This window comes from Caretta caretta, chromosome 25 (assembly GCF_965140235.1).
Source record: "Caretta caretta isolate rCarCar2 chromosome 25, rCarCar1.hap1, whole genome shotgun sequence".
Classification (NCBI taxonomy): Eukaryota; Metazoa; Chordata; order Testudines; family Cheloniidae; genus Caretta; species Caretta caretta.
The window spans coordinates 13,441,956-13,458,913 of NC_134230.1; the positions used below are offsets into that span (position 1 = coordinate 13,441,956).

A 16,958-nucleotide genomic window follows, 5' to 3' on the forward strand; every position below is an offset into this window, starting at 1 on the left:
ACGGAGAGCAGCCCTTCTTTCTGGAAGCTCGTGCGCCTGCGCATACCCCTTCCCCCCTCCTTACTGCGCCTGCGCGCCGCACCCTCTCCTTCCCCCCCCACGGGGCGTTTCGGCCTCGCCACCATTTTGTGCTGGCGATCGCGGCTCTTGCTGCTTTGCTCTGCCGAGTCCCGCGCGCGCGAGAGCCGGAGCAGCGGCGTCATGGCGGAGAGTCAGTCAGCGGCCGGGCTGGGGGAGTCCGCGCCCTTGGGCGGGGCGGCTCCCTCCGGCTCGGAGCCCGAGACCCGGCGGCTGAGCGAGCTGCGGGTCATCGACCTGAGGGCCGAGCTCAAGCGCCGCAACCTGGACAGCGGCGGCAACAAGAGCGTCCTGATGGAGCGGCTCCGCAAGGTGCGGGGCGAGGCTGGGGCGGGGGAGGGGCGAACGGGGGACGCTCCGCCTGGCTCCTTTGTCCCCGGGCTGAGGCGCCTTGGACGCATGCGCGTCCCGGGCCCGGCGGAGCCCTCTGCCCGGGCGGGAAAATGACGCTAACCGGAGCCCGGTGCGAGCTGCTCAGCTCCTCCCCAGGTCCCTCGCGCCGCTCCGAGGACCACTGACTGCCCCAGCACAGCCCCCTGGTGCGAATACCCTCCTCTGGGGCCTCTAGCGCCCCCCTCCCCCACAATCCTCCTACCCCCTCCTCTGGGGCCTCTAGCGCCCCCCTCCCCCACAATCCTCCTACCCCTTCCTCTGGGGCCTCTAGCGCCCCCCTCCCCCACAATCCTCCTACCCCCTCCTCTGGGGCCTCTAGCGCCCCCCTCCCCCACAATCCTCCTACCCCCTCCTCTGGGGCCTCTAGCGCCCCCCTCCCCCACAATCCTCCTACCCCTTCCTCTGGGGCCTCTAGCGCCCCCCTCCCCCCACAATCCTCCTACCCCCTCCTCTGGGGCCTCTAGCGCCCCCCTCCCCCACAATCCTACCCCCTCCTCTGGGGCCTCTAGCGCCCCCCTCCCCCACAATCCTCCTGCCCCCTCCTCTGGGGCCTCTAGCACCCTCCCTCCCCCACAATCCTCCTACCCCCTCCTCTGGGGCCTCTAGCGCCCCCCTCCCCCACAATCCTCCTACCCCCTCCTCTGGGGCCTCTAGCGCCCCCCTCCCCCCACAATCCTCCTACCCCCTCCTCTGGGGCCTCTAGCGCCCCCCTCCCCCACAATCCTCCTACCCCCTCCTCTGGGGCCTCTAGCGCCCCCTTCCCCCACAATCCTCCTACCCCCTCCTCTGGGGCCTCTAGCGCCCCCCCTCCCCCACAATCCTCCTACCCCCTCCTCTGGGGCCTCTAGCACCCTCCCTCCCCCACAATCCTCCTACCCCCTCCTCTGGGGCCTCTAGCGCCCCCTTCCCCCACAATCCTCCTACCCCCTCCTCTGGGGCCTCTAGCGCCCCCCTCCCCCACAATCCTCCTACCCCCTCCTCTGGGGCCTCTAGCGCCCCCCTCCCCCACAATCCTCCTACCCCCTCCTCTGGGGCCTCTAGCGCCCCCCTCCCCCACAGTCCTCCTACCCCCTCCTCTGGGGCCTCTAGCACCCTCCCTCCCCCACAATCCTCCTGCCCCCTCCTCTGGGGCCTCTAGCACCCTCCCTCCCCCACAATCCTCCTACCCCCTCCTCTGGGGCCTCTAGCGCCCCCTTCCCCCACAATCCTCCTACCCCCTCCTCTGGGGCCTCTAGCGCCCCCCCTCCCCCACAATCCTCCTACCCCCTCCTCTGGGGCCTCTAGCGCCCCCCTCCCCCACAGTCCTCCTACCCCCTCCTCTGGGGCCTCTAGCGCCCCCCTCCCCCACAGTCCTCCTACCCCCTCCTCTGGGGCCTCTAGCGCCCCCCTCCCCCCACAATCCTCCTACCCCCTCCTCTGGGGCCTCTAGCGCCCCCCTCCCCCACAATCCTCCTACCCCCTCCTCTGGGGCCTCTAGCGCCCCCCTCCCCCACAATCCTCCTACCCCCTCCTCTGGGGCCTCTAGCGCCCCCCTCCCCCACAATCCTCCTACCCCCTCCTCTGGGGCCTCTAGCGCCCCCTTCCCCCACAATCCTCCTACCCCCTCCTCTGGGGCCTCTAGCGCCCCCCTCCCCCACAGTCCTCCTACCCCCTCCTCTGGGGCCTCTAGCGCCCCCTTCCCCCACAGTCCTCCTACCCCCTCCTCTGGGGCCTCTAGCGCCCCCCTCCCCCACAGTCCTCCTACCCCCTCCTCTGGGGCCTCTAGCGCCCCCCTCCCCCACAGTCCTCCTACCCCCTCCTCTGGGGCCTCTAGCGCCCCCCCTCCCCCACAGTCCTCCTACCCCCTCCTCTGGGGCCTCTAGCGCCCCCCTCCCCCACAGTCCTCCTACCCCCTCCTCTGGGGCCTCTAGCGCCCCCCTCCCCCACAGTCCTCCTACCCCCTCCTCTGGGGCCTCTAGCGCCCCCCTCCCCCACAATCCTCCTACCCCCTCCTCTGGGGCCTCTAGCGCCCCCCTCCCCCACAATCCTCCTACCCCCTCCTCTGGGGCCTCTAGCGCCCCCCTCCCCCACAATCCTCCTGCCCCCTCCTCTGGGGCCTCTAGCCCCCTCCCCCACAATCCTCCTGCCCCCTCCTCTGGGGCCTCTAGCCCCCTCCCCCACAATCCTCCTACCCCCTCCTCTGGGGCCTCTAGCGCCCCCCTCCCCCACAGTCCTCCTACCCCCTCCTCTGGGGCCTCTAGCGCCCCCCTCCCCCACAATCCTCCTACCCCCTCCTCTGGGGCCTCTAGCGCCCCCCTCCCCCACAATCCTCCTGCCCCCTCCTCTGGGGCCTCTAGCCCCCTCCCCCACAATCCTCCTGCCCCCTCCTCTGGGGCCTCTAGCGCCCCCCTCCCCCACAATCCTCCTACCCCCTCCTCTGGGGCCTCTAGCGCCCCCCTCCCCCACAGTCCTCCTACCCCCTCCTCTGGGGCCTCTAGCGCCCCCCCTCCCCCACAGTCCTCCTACCCCCTCCTCTGGGGCCTCTAGCGTCCCCCTCCCCCACAGTCCTCCTACCCCCTCCTCTGGGGCCTCTAGCGCCCCCCTCCCCCACAATCCTCCTACCCCCTCCTCTGGGGCCTCTAGCGCCCCCCTCCCCCACAATCCTCCTACCCCCTCCTCTGGGGCCTCTAGCGCCCCCTTCCCCCACAATCCTCCTACCCCCTCCTCTGGGGCCTCTAGCGCCCCCCTCCCCCACAGTCCTCCTACCCCCTCCTCTGGGGCCTCTAGCGCCCCCCTCCCCCACAGTCCTCCTACCCCCTCCTCTGGGGCCTCTAGCGCCCCCCTCCCCCACAGTCCTCCTACCCCCTCCTCTGGGGCCTCTAGCGCCCCCCTCCCCCACAGTCCTCCTACCCCCTCCTCTGGGGCCTCTAGCGCCCCCCTCCCCCACAGTCCTCCTACCCCCTCCTCTGGGGCCTCTAGCGCCCCCCTCCCCCACAATCCTCCTACCCCCTCCTCTGGGGCCTCTAGCGCCCCCCTCCCCCACAATCCTCCTACCCCCTCCTCTGGGGCCTCTAGCGCCCCCCTCCCCCACAATCCTCCTGCCCCCTCCTCTGGGGCCTCTAGCCCCCTCCCCCACAATCCTCCTGCCCCCTCCTCTGGGGCCTCTAGCCCCCTCCCCCACAATCCTCCTGCCCCCTCCTCTGGGGCCTCTAGCGCCCCCCTCCCCCACAGTCCTCCTGCCCCCTCCTCTGGGGCCTCTAGCGCCCCCCTCCCCCACAATCCTCCTGCCCCCTCCTCTGGGGCCTCTAGCGCCCCCCTCCCCCACAATCCTCCTGCCCCCTCCTCTGGGGCCTCTAGCGCCCCCCTCCCCCACAATCCTCCTGCCCCCTCCTCTGGGGCCTCTAGCCCCCTCCCCCACAATCCTCCTGCCCCCTCCTCTGGGGCCTCTAGCCCCCTCCCCCACAATCCTCCTACCCCCTCCTCTGGGGCCTCTAGCGCCCCCCTCCCCCACAGTCCTCCTACCCCCTCCTCTGGGGCCTCTAGCGCCCCCCCTCCCCCACAGTCCTCCTACCCCCTCCTCTGGGACCTCTAGCGCCCCCCTCCCCCACAATCCTCCTACCCCCTCCTCTGGGGCCTCTAGCGCCCCCTTCCCCCCACAATCCTCCTACCCCCTCCTCTGGGGCCTCTAGCGCCCCCTTCCCCCCACAATCCTCCTAGCCCCTTCTCTGGGGCCTCTAGCCCTCCCTCCTTTCCTCCCCCCCCCCCCCCCCCCCCCCGCACACGCCCTTCATTGAGCCCCTTGGGACTATTGTGCTGCTGCTGTCCCTCTACCCCTTCACTGAGCTTCCACGAGGCTGTGGGTGAGGAAACGTTGTTACAAATTTGTATTCTAATAGTACCTGCTTTAGGTTCTGTCCAAACCTATAAAGAGCTGGTCCCTGCCCCCAAAAAACTTAGACTACGTAATCTTCCGAGCCTTCAGATATGATGCTGTATGTACAGAATGGATGTCCTGATGCTGATTGTATTCTGATTTTTCTGGGAAATTGTGAGCAATGCACCTTGATATAGCTCCTCCTCACTCCGAGCTGTTTACTGATGGCCAATATCTGCCTCTCCTACATGTGAGATGATATTGGGGAAATGGAAATGGGCTCTTGAAAACTCACTAAAACAAAAATTACTTTCTCTGTTTACAATAGGCCATTGAGGAAGAAGGGGGAGACCCTGATGAAATGCCAGTGGCTTCAGAAGTTAGCAATAAAAGAACACCAAAGAGAACTAGCAAAGGTACAAAACAGTTGACACTCCTGGTTCACGTAGTCTTGCTTATCTTTCTTTTGTTAGTTTTCTGTAAGATTACTTGTCTTGTAATTTTCCATTTTTCATTCCAGTTTCTGTTAATGTGCCCCTGAAATCATGCTATCAACAACTCATTACATGTTTAAGCTTAGAACTGTTTCTTTGACCAGGGAAGACTATTTAAAATTGTATTATGAAGTTCAAATATACCTTACGTTAGTATACCTTCAACCATAAAGTGGAAGTGGTCTTAAATTGCAAGTGTATTTTTAGTACTCATAGCAGTGAATACAGGATTGTGCCAGGCATAGGAGAGACAGCTGCTCTGAAAGCCCCTTTAGCAGAGTTTGTGTGTTAGAAAGAAATCCCTCCTTTTCTGAAAGGAGTTAGTTTAGTCATAAATAAACTATGTAGTTGTAAAACCTCAAAAATTGGCTTGGAGCATGCATTTTCTGAAATTATTGGGCCACTTGCCTGTATATCCATTATGGTAGTGCCTGAGAACCAGAAAGTGAAATTGACTATTTAACATTTGTATCATCATAAGCTTGTCTAGTCACAGACACATGATCCATGTCCTGAATACCTTAAAATCAAAGGTTTCAGAGTAACAGCCGTGTTAGTCTGTATTCACAAAAAGAACAGGAGGACTTGTGGCACCTTAGAGATTAACAAATTTATTTGAGCATAAGCTTTTGTGAGCTACAGCTCACTTCATGGATGCAGTCAGTGGAAAATACAGTGGGGAGATTTATATACATAGAGAACATGAAACAATGGGTGTTACTATACACACTGTAAGGAGAGTGATCACTTAAGGTGAGCTATTACCCTCTTGGGGGGGGGGGGGACCTTTTGTAGTGATAATCAAGGGGGCCATTTCCAGCAGTTGACAAGAACATCTAAGGAACGGGGGTGGGGGGGGGAGGAATAAACATGGGGAAATAGTTTTACTTTGTGTAATGACCCATCCACTCCCAGTCTCTATTCAAGCCTAAGTTAATTGTATCCCGTTTGCAAATTAATTCCAATTCAGCACTCTCTCGTTGGAGTCTGTTTTTGAAGTTTTTTGTTGAAGAATTGCAACTTTTAGATCTGTAATCGAGTGACCAAAGAGATTGAAGTGTTCTCCAACTGGTTTTTGAATGTTATAATTCTTGACGTCTGATTTGTGTCCATTTATTCTTTTACATAGAGACTGTCCAGTTTGACCAATGTACATGGCAGAGGGGCATTGCTGGCACATGATGGCATATATCACATTGGTAGATGTGCAGGTTAACAAATCTCTGATGGTGTGGCTGATGTGACTAGGTCCTATGATGGTGTCCCCTAAATAGATGTGTGGACACAGTTGGCAACGGGCTTTGTTGCAAGGATAGGTTCCTGGGTTAGTGTTTTTGTTGTGTGGTTGCTGGTGAGTATTTGCTTCAGATTGGGGGGCTGTCTGTAAGCAAGGACTGGCCTGTCTCCCAAGATCTGTGAGAGTGAGGGATCGTTCTTCAGGATAGGTTGTAGATTCTTGATGATGCGCTGGAGAGGTTTTAGTTGGGGGCTGAAGGTGATGGCTAGTGGCGTTGCGTTATTATCTTTGTTGGGCCTGTCCTGTAGTAGGTGACTTCTGGGTACTCTTCTGGCTCTGTCAATCTGTTTCTTCACTTCAGCAGGTGAGTATTGTAGTTATAAGAATGCTTGATGGAGATCTTATAGGCATTTGTGTCTGTCTGAGCGGTTGGAGCAAATGCGGTTCTATCGTAGACCTTGGCTGTAGACAATGGATCGTGTGGTGTGGTCTGGATGAAAGCTGGAGGCATGTAGGTAGCAATAGCAGTCAGTAGGTTTCCGGTATAGGGTGGTGTTTATGTGACCATCGCTTATTAGTACCGTAGTGTCCAGGAAGTGGATCTCTTGTGTGGACTGGTCCAGGCTGAGGTTGATGGTGGGATGGAAATTGTTGAATCATGGTGGAATTCCTCAAGGGCTTCTTTTCCATGGGTCCAGATGATGAAGATGTCATCAATGTAGCGCAAGTAGAGATGGGGCATTAGGGGACGAATGCTGAGGAAGCGTTGTTCTAAGTCAGCCATAAAAATGTTGGCATACTGTGGGGCCCTGCGGGTACCCATAGCAGTGCCGCTGATTTGAAGGTATACATTGTCCCCAAATGTGAAATAGTTATGGGTGAGGACAAAGTCACAAAGTTCAGCCACCAGGTTTGCCGTGACATTATCAGGGATAGTGTTCCTGACGGCTTGTAGTCCATCTTTGTGTGGAATGTTGGTGTAGAGGGCTTCTACATCCATAGTGGCCAGGATGGTGTTTTCAGGAAGATCACCGATGGATTGTAGTTTCTTCAGGAAGTCAGTGATGTCTCGAAGATAGCTGGGAGTGCTGGTAGCATAGGGCCTGAGGAGGGAGTCTTCATAGCCAGACAATCCTGCTGTCAGGGCCTGAGATGATGGGATGTCCAGGATTTCCAGGTTTATGGATCTTGGGTAGCAGATAGAATACCCCAGGTCAGGGTTCCAGGGGTGTGTCTGTGCAGATTTGTTCTTGTGCTTTTTCAGGGAGTTTCTTGAGCAAATGGTATAGTTTCTTTTGGTAACGCTCAGTGGGATCAGAGGGTAATGGCTTGTAGAAAGTGGTGTTGGAGAGCTGCCCAGCAGCCTCTTGTTCATATTCCGACCTAGTCATGATGACGACAGCATCTCCTTTGTCTGCCTTTTTGATTATGATGTCAGAGTTGTTTCTGAGGCTGTGGATGGCATTGTGTTCTGCACGGCTGAGGTTATGGGGCAAGTGATGCTGCTTTTCCACAATTTCAGCCTGTGCACATCGGCGGAAGCACTCTGTGTAGAGGTCCAGTCTGTTGTTTCGACCTTCAGGAGGAGTCCACCCAGAATCCTTCTTTTTGTAGTCTTAGTAGGAAGGTCTCGGTGGGTTAGTATGTTGTTCAGAGGTGTGTTGGAAATATTCCTTGAGTCGGAGATGTCGAAAATAGGATTCTAGGTCACCACAGAACTGTATCATGTTCGTGGGGTGGATGGGGAAGAAGGAGAGGCCCCGAAATAGGACAGATTGTTCTGCTGGGCTAAGAGTATAGTTGGATAGATTAACAGTATTGCTGGGTGGGTTAAGGGAACCACTGTTGTGACCCCTTGTGGCATGTAGTAGTTTAGATTAGTGTCTTTTTTCTTTTGTAGAGAAGCAAAGTGTGTGTTGTAAATGGCTTGTCTAGTTTTAGTAAAGTCCAGCCACGAGGAAGTTTGTATGGAAGGTTGGTTTTTTATGAGAGTATCCAATTTTGAGAGCTCATTCTTAATCTTTCTTCAACAAAAAAAACTTCAAAAACAGACTCCAATGAGAGACTTCTGAATTGGAATTAATTGGCAAACTGGATACAATTAACTTAGGTTTGAATAGAGACTGGGAGTGGATGGGTCATTATACAAAGTAAAACTATTTCCCCATCTTTATTCCCACCCCCCACTGTTCCTCAGACATTTTTGTCAACTGCTGGAAATGGCCCACCTTGATTATCACTACAAAAGGTCCCTCTGTGTGTTGTCCCAGTCCCGTCCCCTTCCCCCCCACCCCCCGCCTCTCCTGCTGGTAATAGCTCACCTTAAGTGATCAATCTCGTTACAGTGTGTATGGTAACACACATTGTTTCATGTTCTCTATGTATATAAATCTCCCCACTGTATTTTCCACTGAATGCATCCATGAAGTGAGCTGTAGCTCACGAAAGCTTATGCTCAAATAAATTTGTTAGTCTCTAAGGTGCCACAAGTCCTCCTTTTCTTTTTTTCTTAAAATCAAAGTCCTTGATCCTGCAAAGTGATGATATGGACCTGCTTGCAATATTGGGATCTAAATTATAAACTAATAATTGACTAATCTGTTTTTGAGATGAGCAGAACATAAATGGAGAAAGCAAAATATTATGATTCTGTTTATTATAATTTCTAAGGTGGCTTTTTTAAAATTTTATTTTTATAGTGTCCTTTTATTGAGGTGTATAGGGGTAAGAGAATGATGTAGGGAAATCTAAATAGTCACCTGGGGTATGACTACACTGGAGCCGCTAAAGCGGCATCGCTGTGGTGCTGCAGCAGCACATAGTGTAGATACTTCCTACGTTAGTGGAAGGGGTTTTTTCTGTTGCTGACAATCCACCTCTCCGAGAGATGGTTGCTAGGTTAACCTGGCCACGTCTATGTTGGGGGTTAGGTCAACCTAACTACAGAGTTCAGGGTGTGAAATCTTTCACAGCCCCAAGTGACATAGATAGGTTAACCTAAATTTTAGGTGTAGAACAGGCACCAGAAACACTACACTTGTTCAAGTTGATGCCATGTAATGACATTGTAGTGGTAAATACAGCCCAGATTATCTGCAGCTCCAGAATCGGGGTCTTAATGATTAATTTTTGGAACAAACTCAAGGTTGAATAGCTAATTTAGCAAAGAGTGTGTATTCTGAAACAGATATTGCTCTTAATCCTTTGAATAATGCTTTTTTCAGGGCGAAAACCAGAAGAAGGCATTGAAGACAATGGACTGGAGGAAAACTCTAGAGATGAACAGGTATGTGAAACCATGATGAAGATTAAATAGTGTTGCTTTCAAGTCACAATGAATATACAGCTATTCTTTTCTTTTTACAGGAGGATATTGAAGCAAGTTTGGATAATTTGCAGGATATTGACATGATGGATATTAGCGTATTAGATGAAGCTGAAATAGATAATGGCAGTGCTGTAGACTGTGGAGATGATTACAATGCTGATAATATTCTTGACTCACTGTCTGATAGTAAAGACAATATTGATGCAGAAATGAAAGAACTTCCAGATCAACTTACAGAAAACGAGGTAAGTAACTGGAGATACAATTTATCATATATTTAATTTCTGAAAATTGTAGATGATATGCATCACTTAAATGTCAGGAATCAATATTTATTTATTGCATGTTAGTGTTCCACTTAATGGAAATAATTTGGAGGTTGAACTTTTTTGATTTCGTCCACACCATCTATGTAAATAATGTCCTTGTTAAAAATATTTAGGTTTTAAGTCTTTGTGTATTCTATTTTGCCCTAATTCTACATTTGCATTCTTTTAAATTATACCTTCGTATGTCTGAGAGCCTTATGAGAGACCCACATATGCATTATTGTACAATATATTTTCATTGGGCTGACACAGAATTTTAACCAATTTGCTCACTTCAGGGCTCCCCCAGTGTTACTTTCCTCTATTTTGGGAATGCCAATTTTGTACTAACGTTATTACTCCTACATTTTAAGTTCTGCCATTGCAGCACTGGCCCCTTAATCTGGAAGGCAAAACCTGGTATTCTACAAGTTAAAACTGCTCTAAATCATATAGCAGCGCTTTGAGGGATGTGTCTTATTGTTCATTTCTCAGCAGGGTCCAAGTATGTTACTTGTAGGACATGCTTTGTCTCCAAAAACCCAGAGTATGAGTCTTGTGTTAACTAATTCAGATTACTTTTTTCCCTTTAGAAGCAGGAGAAGCAAGGCAGTGAGACATACTAATGTTAAAAGCTATCAAACAAATTAACGAATTTTCTCTTCAGATCAGGAGCTTTAAATGTGCAAGACCATTGTAAACTGATGTTTTATTGCTGATGAATAATTTCATTAAATTATTAGAATAATTTTCCTGACATTTTTCAGCATTCTTGGGTAGCATTTTGAGGTTTGGGAGCAAAAGTTCCTCTGATTATTGGTAAATATTTATACAAATGCTATCTCCCTGGGAAAGTCAGATAAAGTAGTGTTGTTTCTCCTACCTTCCAATATTTTATTTAGGTTTTTATCTGTAAAGCTGTAGTTAATTTTTTGTAAGGAGTGAAATATTTTCCATTCAATCTTTCAGGAAGACTGTGAGGAAGTTGGAAACAGCTTAGATGCTGCCTCATCTGATTTAAATATCATGAAGGTAAATTGAAATTTTAGCTCTACTGCGGGTTATTTTCAGTACTACATAGAAAATTGCCAATTAATCTCTCAACATAATAAAACTGAACTCACGTCTTTTACTCTAATTGGAATTCATATTATGATTTAGTATAGATGTTGTAATACTTAATAAAGTCATAATGACAGTGGGGTCTCAGGGCAGTGCCTACTTATTTTGGAGTCTGGACACTATCTTTACTCATATCTATAAGCTGATTGAGCACATCTGCCAGTTTTGGCTGCCCACTTTGAGAAATCATCATCATCCTCTACTATCTGAGTTGTAAATAAAAGTGGTTTTAGTTTGGAAAGCTTAACTTCCTTTTGTGTGGGCACCAATAGAACTTAAATACCCCCTGCTTGTACATATTTTGATTAACTTTCTTTTAGAGAGGAAACAAAAATACCACATTAATGCTAACATTACATAATCTGATTTTCAGTTCACTTCATTTCCTTTTTCATCATTGTGAATTACAGTGGTTAGTACAAATGTGCAATATGTTTTCTCCATATTTATTATTTTCGGCATAGTAGACATAAATGTTGTTTCTAAGGCCTTTAGTATTCTGAGGCTTTTACCCAACAAAAGTGTTAGTGTAGACAAATTTTTGTCGGTTGGGGTGTGAAAACAAAACAAAACACACCTTTCTGACCAACAAAAGTTTCACTGACAAAAGCGCTGGTGTGGACAGCGGGAGATGTTCTCCTGCCAAAATGACTGCCACTGCTCATTAGGCATGGTTTAATTATGCCAGCAGGAGAGCTCTCTGGGGAGCTCAGGGAAGACCTTACAACAGCACACCTGTGCCACTGTAAACAGGTCCATAGTGTAGACATAGCCTGAGTTAGCTAGAAAGACACATAACAAATGTAGGTGAACTCAGGTAGTCTTGATTTATTTTGTGGTTTTGTTTATGTAAATTTTCATTATTTATATAAATATTCGTTTGAAATGGTTCTAGGTGAGCCAGTTTTAAATACAGTAACTTCAAATAGTCTAAATTCTATTTTTGTTCATAATTTAGACTCAGTTTATTAGGTTTATAAAAGTGTTTTCAAATGTTTTGTTTTATTTTATTTTATTTTTTTTTTATTTTTTTTACAGAAAATCGAGGAATCATCCTTGGAGCCAGGTACTATTAAAGAACAATGTAATCCCATCTTTTCAACTAACCCTTTTTAAAACACTAGTTGTTTTAACAAAAAATGCAATGTTATAGTTTGCATTATTCCTATGGTGGACAATCCAGATCATGCAAGGGTCATAGAGATTGGAAACCCAATCATATCCCCAGATCTGTGAACTAATGTCTGTCATTTAAATATTTTCACTGACATAAAGTGGTTATTTAAAAGCCTCCTAAACTACATAAATGGATCTAGAAAAGTTAATTTCAGTTTAAAAGCTAAAGATTCTACATGTAAAACAGATCTTGTGATATCACAGAGTATCTTAATTCTTTAACTAGTAGAGCAGAAAAGGCAGTATAAAGCCATTGTAGGGACCTAAAATTTAAAAATTAGTAACTGGATACAGAAGAAAGAAGACAGTTTCTTCATGGAAATTCCATACAGATTCTATTCACTTTCTGGACTGAAAATATACTCATGCACCATCAGAAGATGTCCCAGTTTTCATGTTGGAGTGTCTGCTAAAAGAATTTCACAGAAATTAGAAAATTGAACTTTCAGTGCATTGATACATTCAGTTAAGCATCTTGGATTGTGGAAGTTAAATTGAGAAGAACCAGAACTGAACAATTTCATGAAGAATGTCAAGGATCAGCCAGAAGGTTTTTGTTAAATCTGTGGGGGCGTTTTCTTCCCTATAACGTTTGGGCTTAATATAATTTGTTAGGCTGCAAATAGTTTAGAACTTTAATATTGTGTACATTAGGGTTTTCCAATCTCTGTGTAGCTTAGAACTTCTCTTGGTGTTAGTGTGGCAGCCATGCCAGTTCCACATTTGTGATTGCTTTATTTCCCTGGTGATTAAATCTTGTGCCATTCTATTCCTGTTAAATCCGTAGAAAATGAGAAAATACTCGAGATTTTGGGGGAAACTTGTAAATCTGAACCACTTAAAGAAGAAATTTCCGAAGTGGAGCAGCCATATGCACAAGAAGCAAGTAACGCCGTGGCAGGCAAAAAGCTAGCAGAGGAAGAGGACGCTCTTGCTGCCAGTCAGTCGGAGGAAGATGCTTTAGATTTGGACAGCAAGTCAGCACAAGATCTTTCAAGGAAGGAAGCAAAGCATTTAGTTGTAGCAAAAGGGGAGACAAGTGAACAGACAATAGATGAAGAGAAAATGGACTCTGAATCTTTAGTAGTAGAAAACATAAGTGATCAGAGTAGCAAACCATCAGAAGGTCTGGAAGCTTCTAGTGGGGAAACAGCGGATAAAGATGCAGGTCCTGAAACCAAAGATAGTAAAGAAGATGCCAAGAAAACAGAAGACAAAGCTATTTCTGAAGAATCATCTGCTACTAAAGAGTCCTCTACCAATGAGGGCGGTGATCAGAAAAAGAGGTTTGTTTTTTCTCAGTTTTAGACCAGATGCTATCTTTTTTTATTGGTCATTAAGTGATGCAAATAAGCTGTTTCCTTCAATTGGCCAGCAAGACTGATGAAATTGTAGTCTATTCCTAAAGAATCTTTTATTTCTTCTTGTGCAATTTTTAACTGATGGTTTGATTTCCTTCCTTTCCTCAACCTTCAAAGGTTGTTTTATTAAATTCTTATTTTTATCTTCTGCCAGACATAAGTTTAAGAATCTGACTTTCCTTATTTCATGTCAGATTTCTTAATACAAGTTTGCAAAGGTGTCTTTTGTTTCTCAACTAGTTTCTGGTAGGTATTTTAATACCATAATTTAGAGTTAATTTTCCTTTTTGTTTCCTCATTGATTAACGTTAATTTTTGTCTTTAGCCCTGAGGAGGACAGAGCTACAAAGACAGTCTCAAAAGATGAGAAAGGTATGTTGTAAAGGAAAATAATCTTCATCCTAGGATTCATTTGGTAAAACTTGTGTAATTTCTTTTGCTTTTTTGCAGAGTAGGTTATTGTAAATGATTTGAAAATAATTGAAATCAGTGGCAATGATTGCAAGATTTAATTAAGGCTTTCTATCTGCATTATGTAACCATTGTTTCAAAAATACTTCGTGTGTATCATGGAAAGCTTATTGTTCTAATCATTTTCTATGGATATTTGGTGACTATATCCTACAAATTGTAACAGTGACTTCAAAGAAAACTTTTAATACATGGCAGATACGTCCTTCAGACCAGTGAAGGTGCTTATGGACATCTCATTGAGTGAAGAGCCTTTCATAATTCTACTCAGTTTAAATATATGAAACAAATTTATCATATATAATCTTCTGTTTTGCTAAAATAAGGATTCTAATAATTGCCTATAAATTTTAAATTAAAATAGCTGTATACTTCTGTGACAATCTTCAAAGGCAGTCTCCCTTAGTCAAATTATTTTGTTTCTTCATGGAATCTGTCTTTGTGGATCCCACTTATGGGACATGTACATACCATATGCAAGTGAGATCATAATCTTTCACCCAGGAGTGTCAGCTGGGCCCCATTGCCTGTGCATGTCCTTATATCTGTCGTCTCTCCCCATTCAAGGATATGTAGGGCAGTGCAGATCCAATTGCCTCCCCGTTCGCTCTGACCACTCCAGCAGTAGAACAGAACTTGGCAGTGTCTGCCTGCTGACACCCTTTCATCAAATCAGTTTTGTATATATTAGTAATTGCTATAAGTATTTTAAGGACACTTTTCTGCCCTTTTGGCCGTGTCTTATTTGTTTTCTTTGCATTTTCTTCTTCCTGACTCCTACTTGGCATCTCTTCACCTAGTGGCTGAGCCTAAACACTGACATCGAGCCAAATGGACTTACTTCATTAACGGATAGATGCTCTTAATTCATTAATCTGTTTTTATGAAGGCCACATTCTGGACCATATGCTGATCTTTTTCCGCCAGAACTCATCACTCTAGATATTTCTGCCTTCTTGAACAATTCATATAGGGAGTGTTGGGTTTGGAAAGATGTTCCTCTGACTCCAAAAAGGAACTTTGACTCCCAGAGATTCCACCTCTTCAGTGCCTTAGGTCCCTCACCAAAAAAGTAAAGTAAGCTGTCATGGGATAAGAGGGCACAGTCCTCTCATGGATTGGTAACTGGTTAAAAGATATGAAATAAAGGATAGGAATAAATGGTCAGTTTTCAGAATGGAGAAGGGTAAATTAGTGGTGTCCCCCAGGGCTCTGTACTGGCACCAGTCCTATTCAACATATTCATAAATGATCAGGGAAAAGGGGGTAAACAGTAAGGTGGCAAAATTTTCAGATGATACAAAACTACTCAAGATAGTCCCAAGCAGACTGCGAAGAGCTACAAAAAGATCTCACAAAACTGAATGAATGGGCAACAAAATGACAGATGAAATTCAGTGTTAAGAAATGCAAAGTAATGCATATTGGAAAAACGTAATCCCAACTATACATATAAAATCATGGGGTCTAAATTAGCTGTTACTACTAAGGAAAGAAATCTTGGAGTCATTCTGGATAGTTCTCTGAAAACATCCACTCAGTGTGCAGCAGCTGTCAAAAAAGTGAACAGAATGTTGGGAATCATTAGGAAGAGGATAGGTAATAAGACAGAAAATATCATATTGCCTCAGTATAAATCCATGGTACGCCCACATGTTGAATACTGCGTGCAAATGTGGTCACCCCATTTCAAAAGAGATGTATTGGAATTGGAAAAGGTTCAGAAATGGGCAACAAAAATTATTAGGGGTATGAAACGGCTTCCATGTGAGGAGAGATTAATAAGACACGGACTTTTCAGCTTGGAAAAGAGGCAACTAAGGGGGGGGATGTGATAGATGTCTATAAAATCATGACTGGTATGGAGAAAGTAAATAAGGAAGTGTTATTTACTCCTCATAACAAAGGAACTAGGGGTCACCAAATGGAATTAATAGGCAGCAGGTTTAAAACAAACAAAAGGAAGTATTTTTTCACACAACACACAGTCAGCCTGTGGAACTCCTTGCCAGAGGATGTGTGAAGACCAAGTCTGTGACCGGGTTCCAAAAAGAACTAGATAAGTTCATGGAGGATATGTCCATCAAGCACTATTAGCCAGGATGGGCAGGGATGATGTCCCTAACCTCTGTTTGCCAGAAGCTGGGAATGGGCAGCGGGATGGATCACTTGATTACCTGTTCTGTTCATTGCCTCTGGGGGATCTGGCATTGGCCATTGTCGGAAAACAGGATACTGGGCTAGATGGACCTTTGGTCTGACCCAGTATGGCCATTCTTATGCCTTTGTAAGTAGGGACTGTGCGCTAAGTCTCCTTACCAGTATTGAGACAGGGTCAGCAAACCCTTTGTTCAGCCTCTGGATCCTCCAAATTGAGGTTGGCCAACCCAGTCCATAGCATTTTTATAGGGGCTTTTCTAGATTCCAATACAGCAAAGGAATATCTTCCTCAAGACAGATTTGAGGCTATCGTGTTCCTGATCTTCATCCTCAGGGAAACCCTGCAAGAACAGCAAGAATCAAACTGTTAAGGTACATGGCCTTGTGCACTCATGTGACACTTCTTGCAAGTCTTCACCTTCAAGGCTGGCTGAAGTCTTCTTTACCAACCCACCAAATACAAACATTTGCCTTGTGTTTCCAAATCCTATAGTATTTCCCTGGACTGATGGACCTATCCCTAGTTGAGCTGCAAAGAAGAGATGTGCCATTCTACACCTCTCTTCCCACAGCAACAAAGATTACAAGTGTCTCCATAGCAGGTTTCTGGTCCATTTAAACCACCTGCAAATGCAAGGCATGTTGTTCTGGAAAGAGTCCTTACTCCATATCAATTTGCTGCTCTTGAAAAGAACCACAGTAAAGCAACACCTTGGTAAAGTAATATTTTATATCTATAGGCAGGAGGGTGCCAACTCATCCTTTCTTTGTCAGGAGACAATCAAGCTGTGGCATTAGCGCCATCTTTACAGGATAACTACCAGGAACAAACAATTGGCATAATTGCCTCGACATTCAGTACTCTGCCAACCACTAGTAGTTGCTGAAGAACTCCATCCTCAAGCCTCTATTCTGCAAATAGAGCCCTTCCATAATAAACCTGTTTGCCAACAAGAACATCAAATACTTTTCCTTTT

The 16,958-nt window shown here is 47.3% G+C and overlaps 1 protein-coding gene across 2 annotated transcripts in view; it reads left to right on the top strand.

Moving 5' to 3' along the window:
* The first annotated feature begins 86 nt into the window (after positions 1 to 86).
* Positions 87 to 16,958, top strand: part of LOC125626995 (scaffold attachment factor B1) — a 33,039-nt gene continuing 16,167 nt past the window's right edge. For both annotated transcript variants that reach the window (XM_048830639.2, XM_048830640.2), the window contains exons 1-8: positions 87 to 390; positions 4,653 to 4,740; positions 9,280 to 9,341; positions 9,422 to 9,628; positions 10,661 to 10,723; positions 11,852 to 11,879; positions 12,777 to 13,275; positions 13,676 to 13,722. In XM_048830639.2, the coding sequence (XP_048686596.1) occupies positions 202 to 390; positions 4,653 to 4,740; positions 9,280 to 9,341; positions 9,422 to 9,628; positions 10,661 to 10,723; positions 11,852 to 11,879; positions 12,777 to 13,275; positions 13,676 to 13,722 (1,183 nt within the window). In that variant the 5' untranslated portion in view covers positions 87 to 201. The remainder of the gene's footprint in view (positions 391 to 4,652; positions 4,741 to 9,279; positions 9,342 to 9,421; positions 9,629 to 10,660; positions 10,724 to 11,851; positions 11,880 to 12,776; positions 13,276 to 13,675; positions 13,723 to 16,958) is intronic.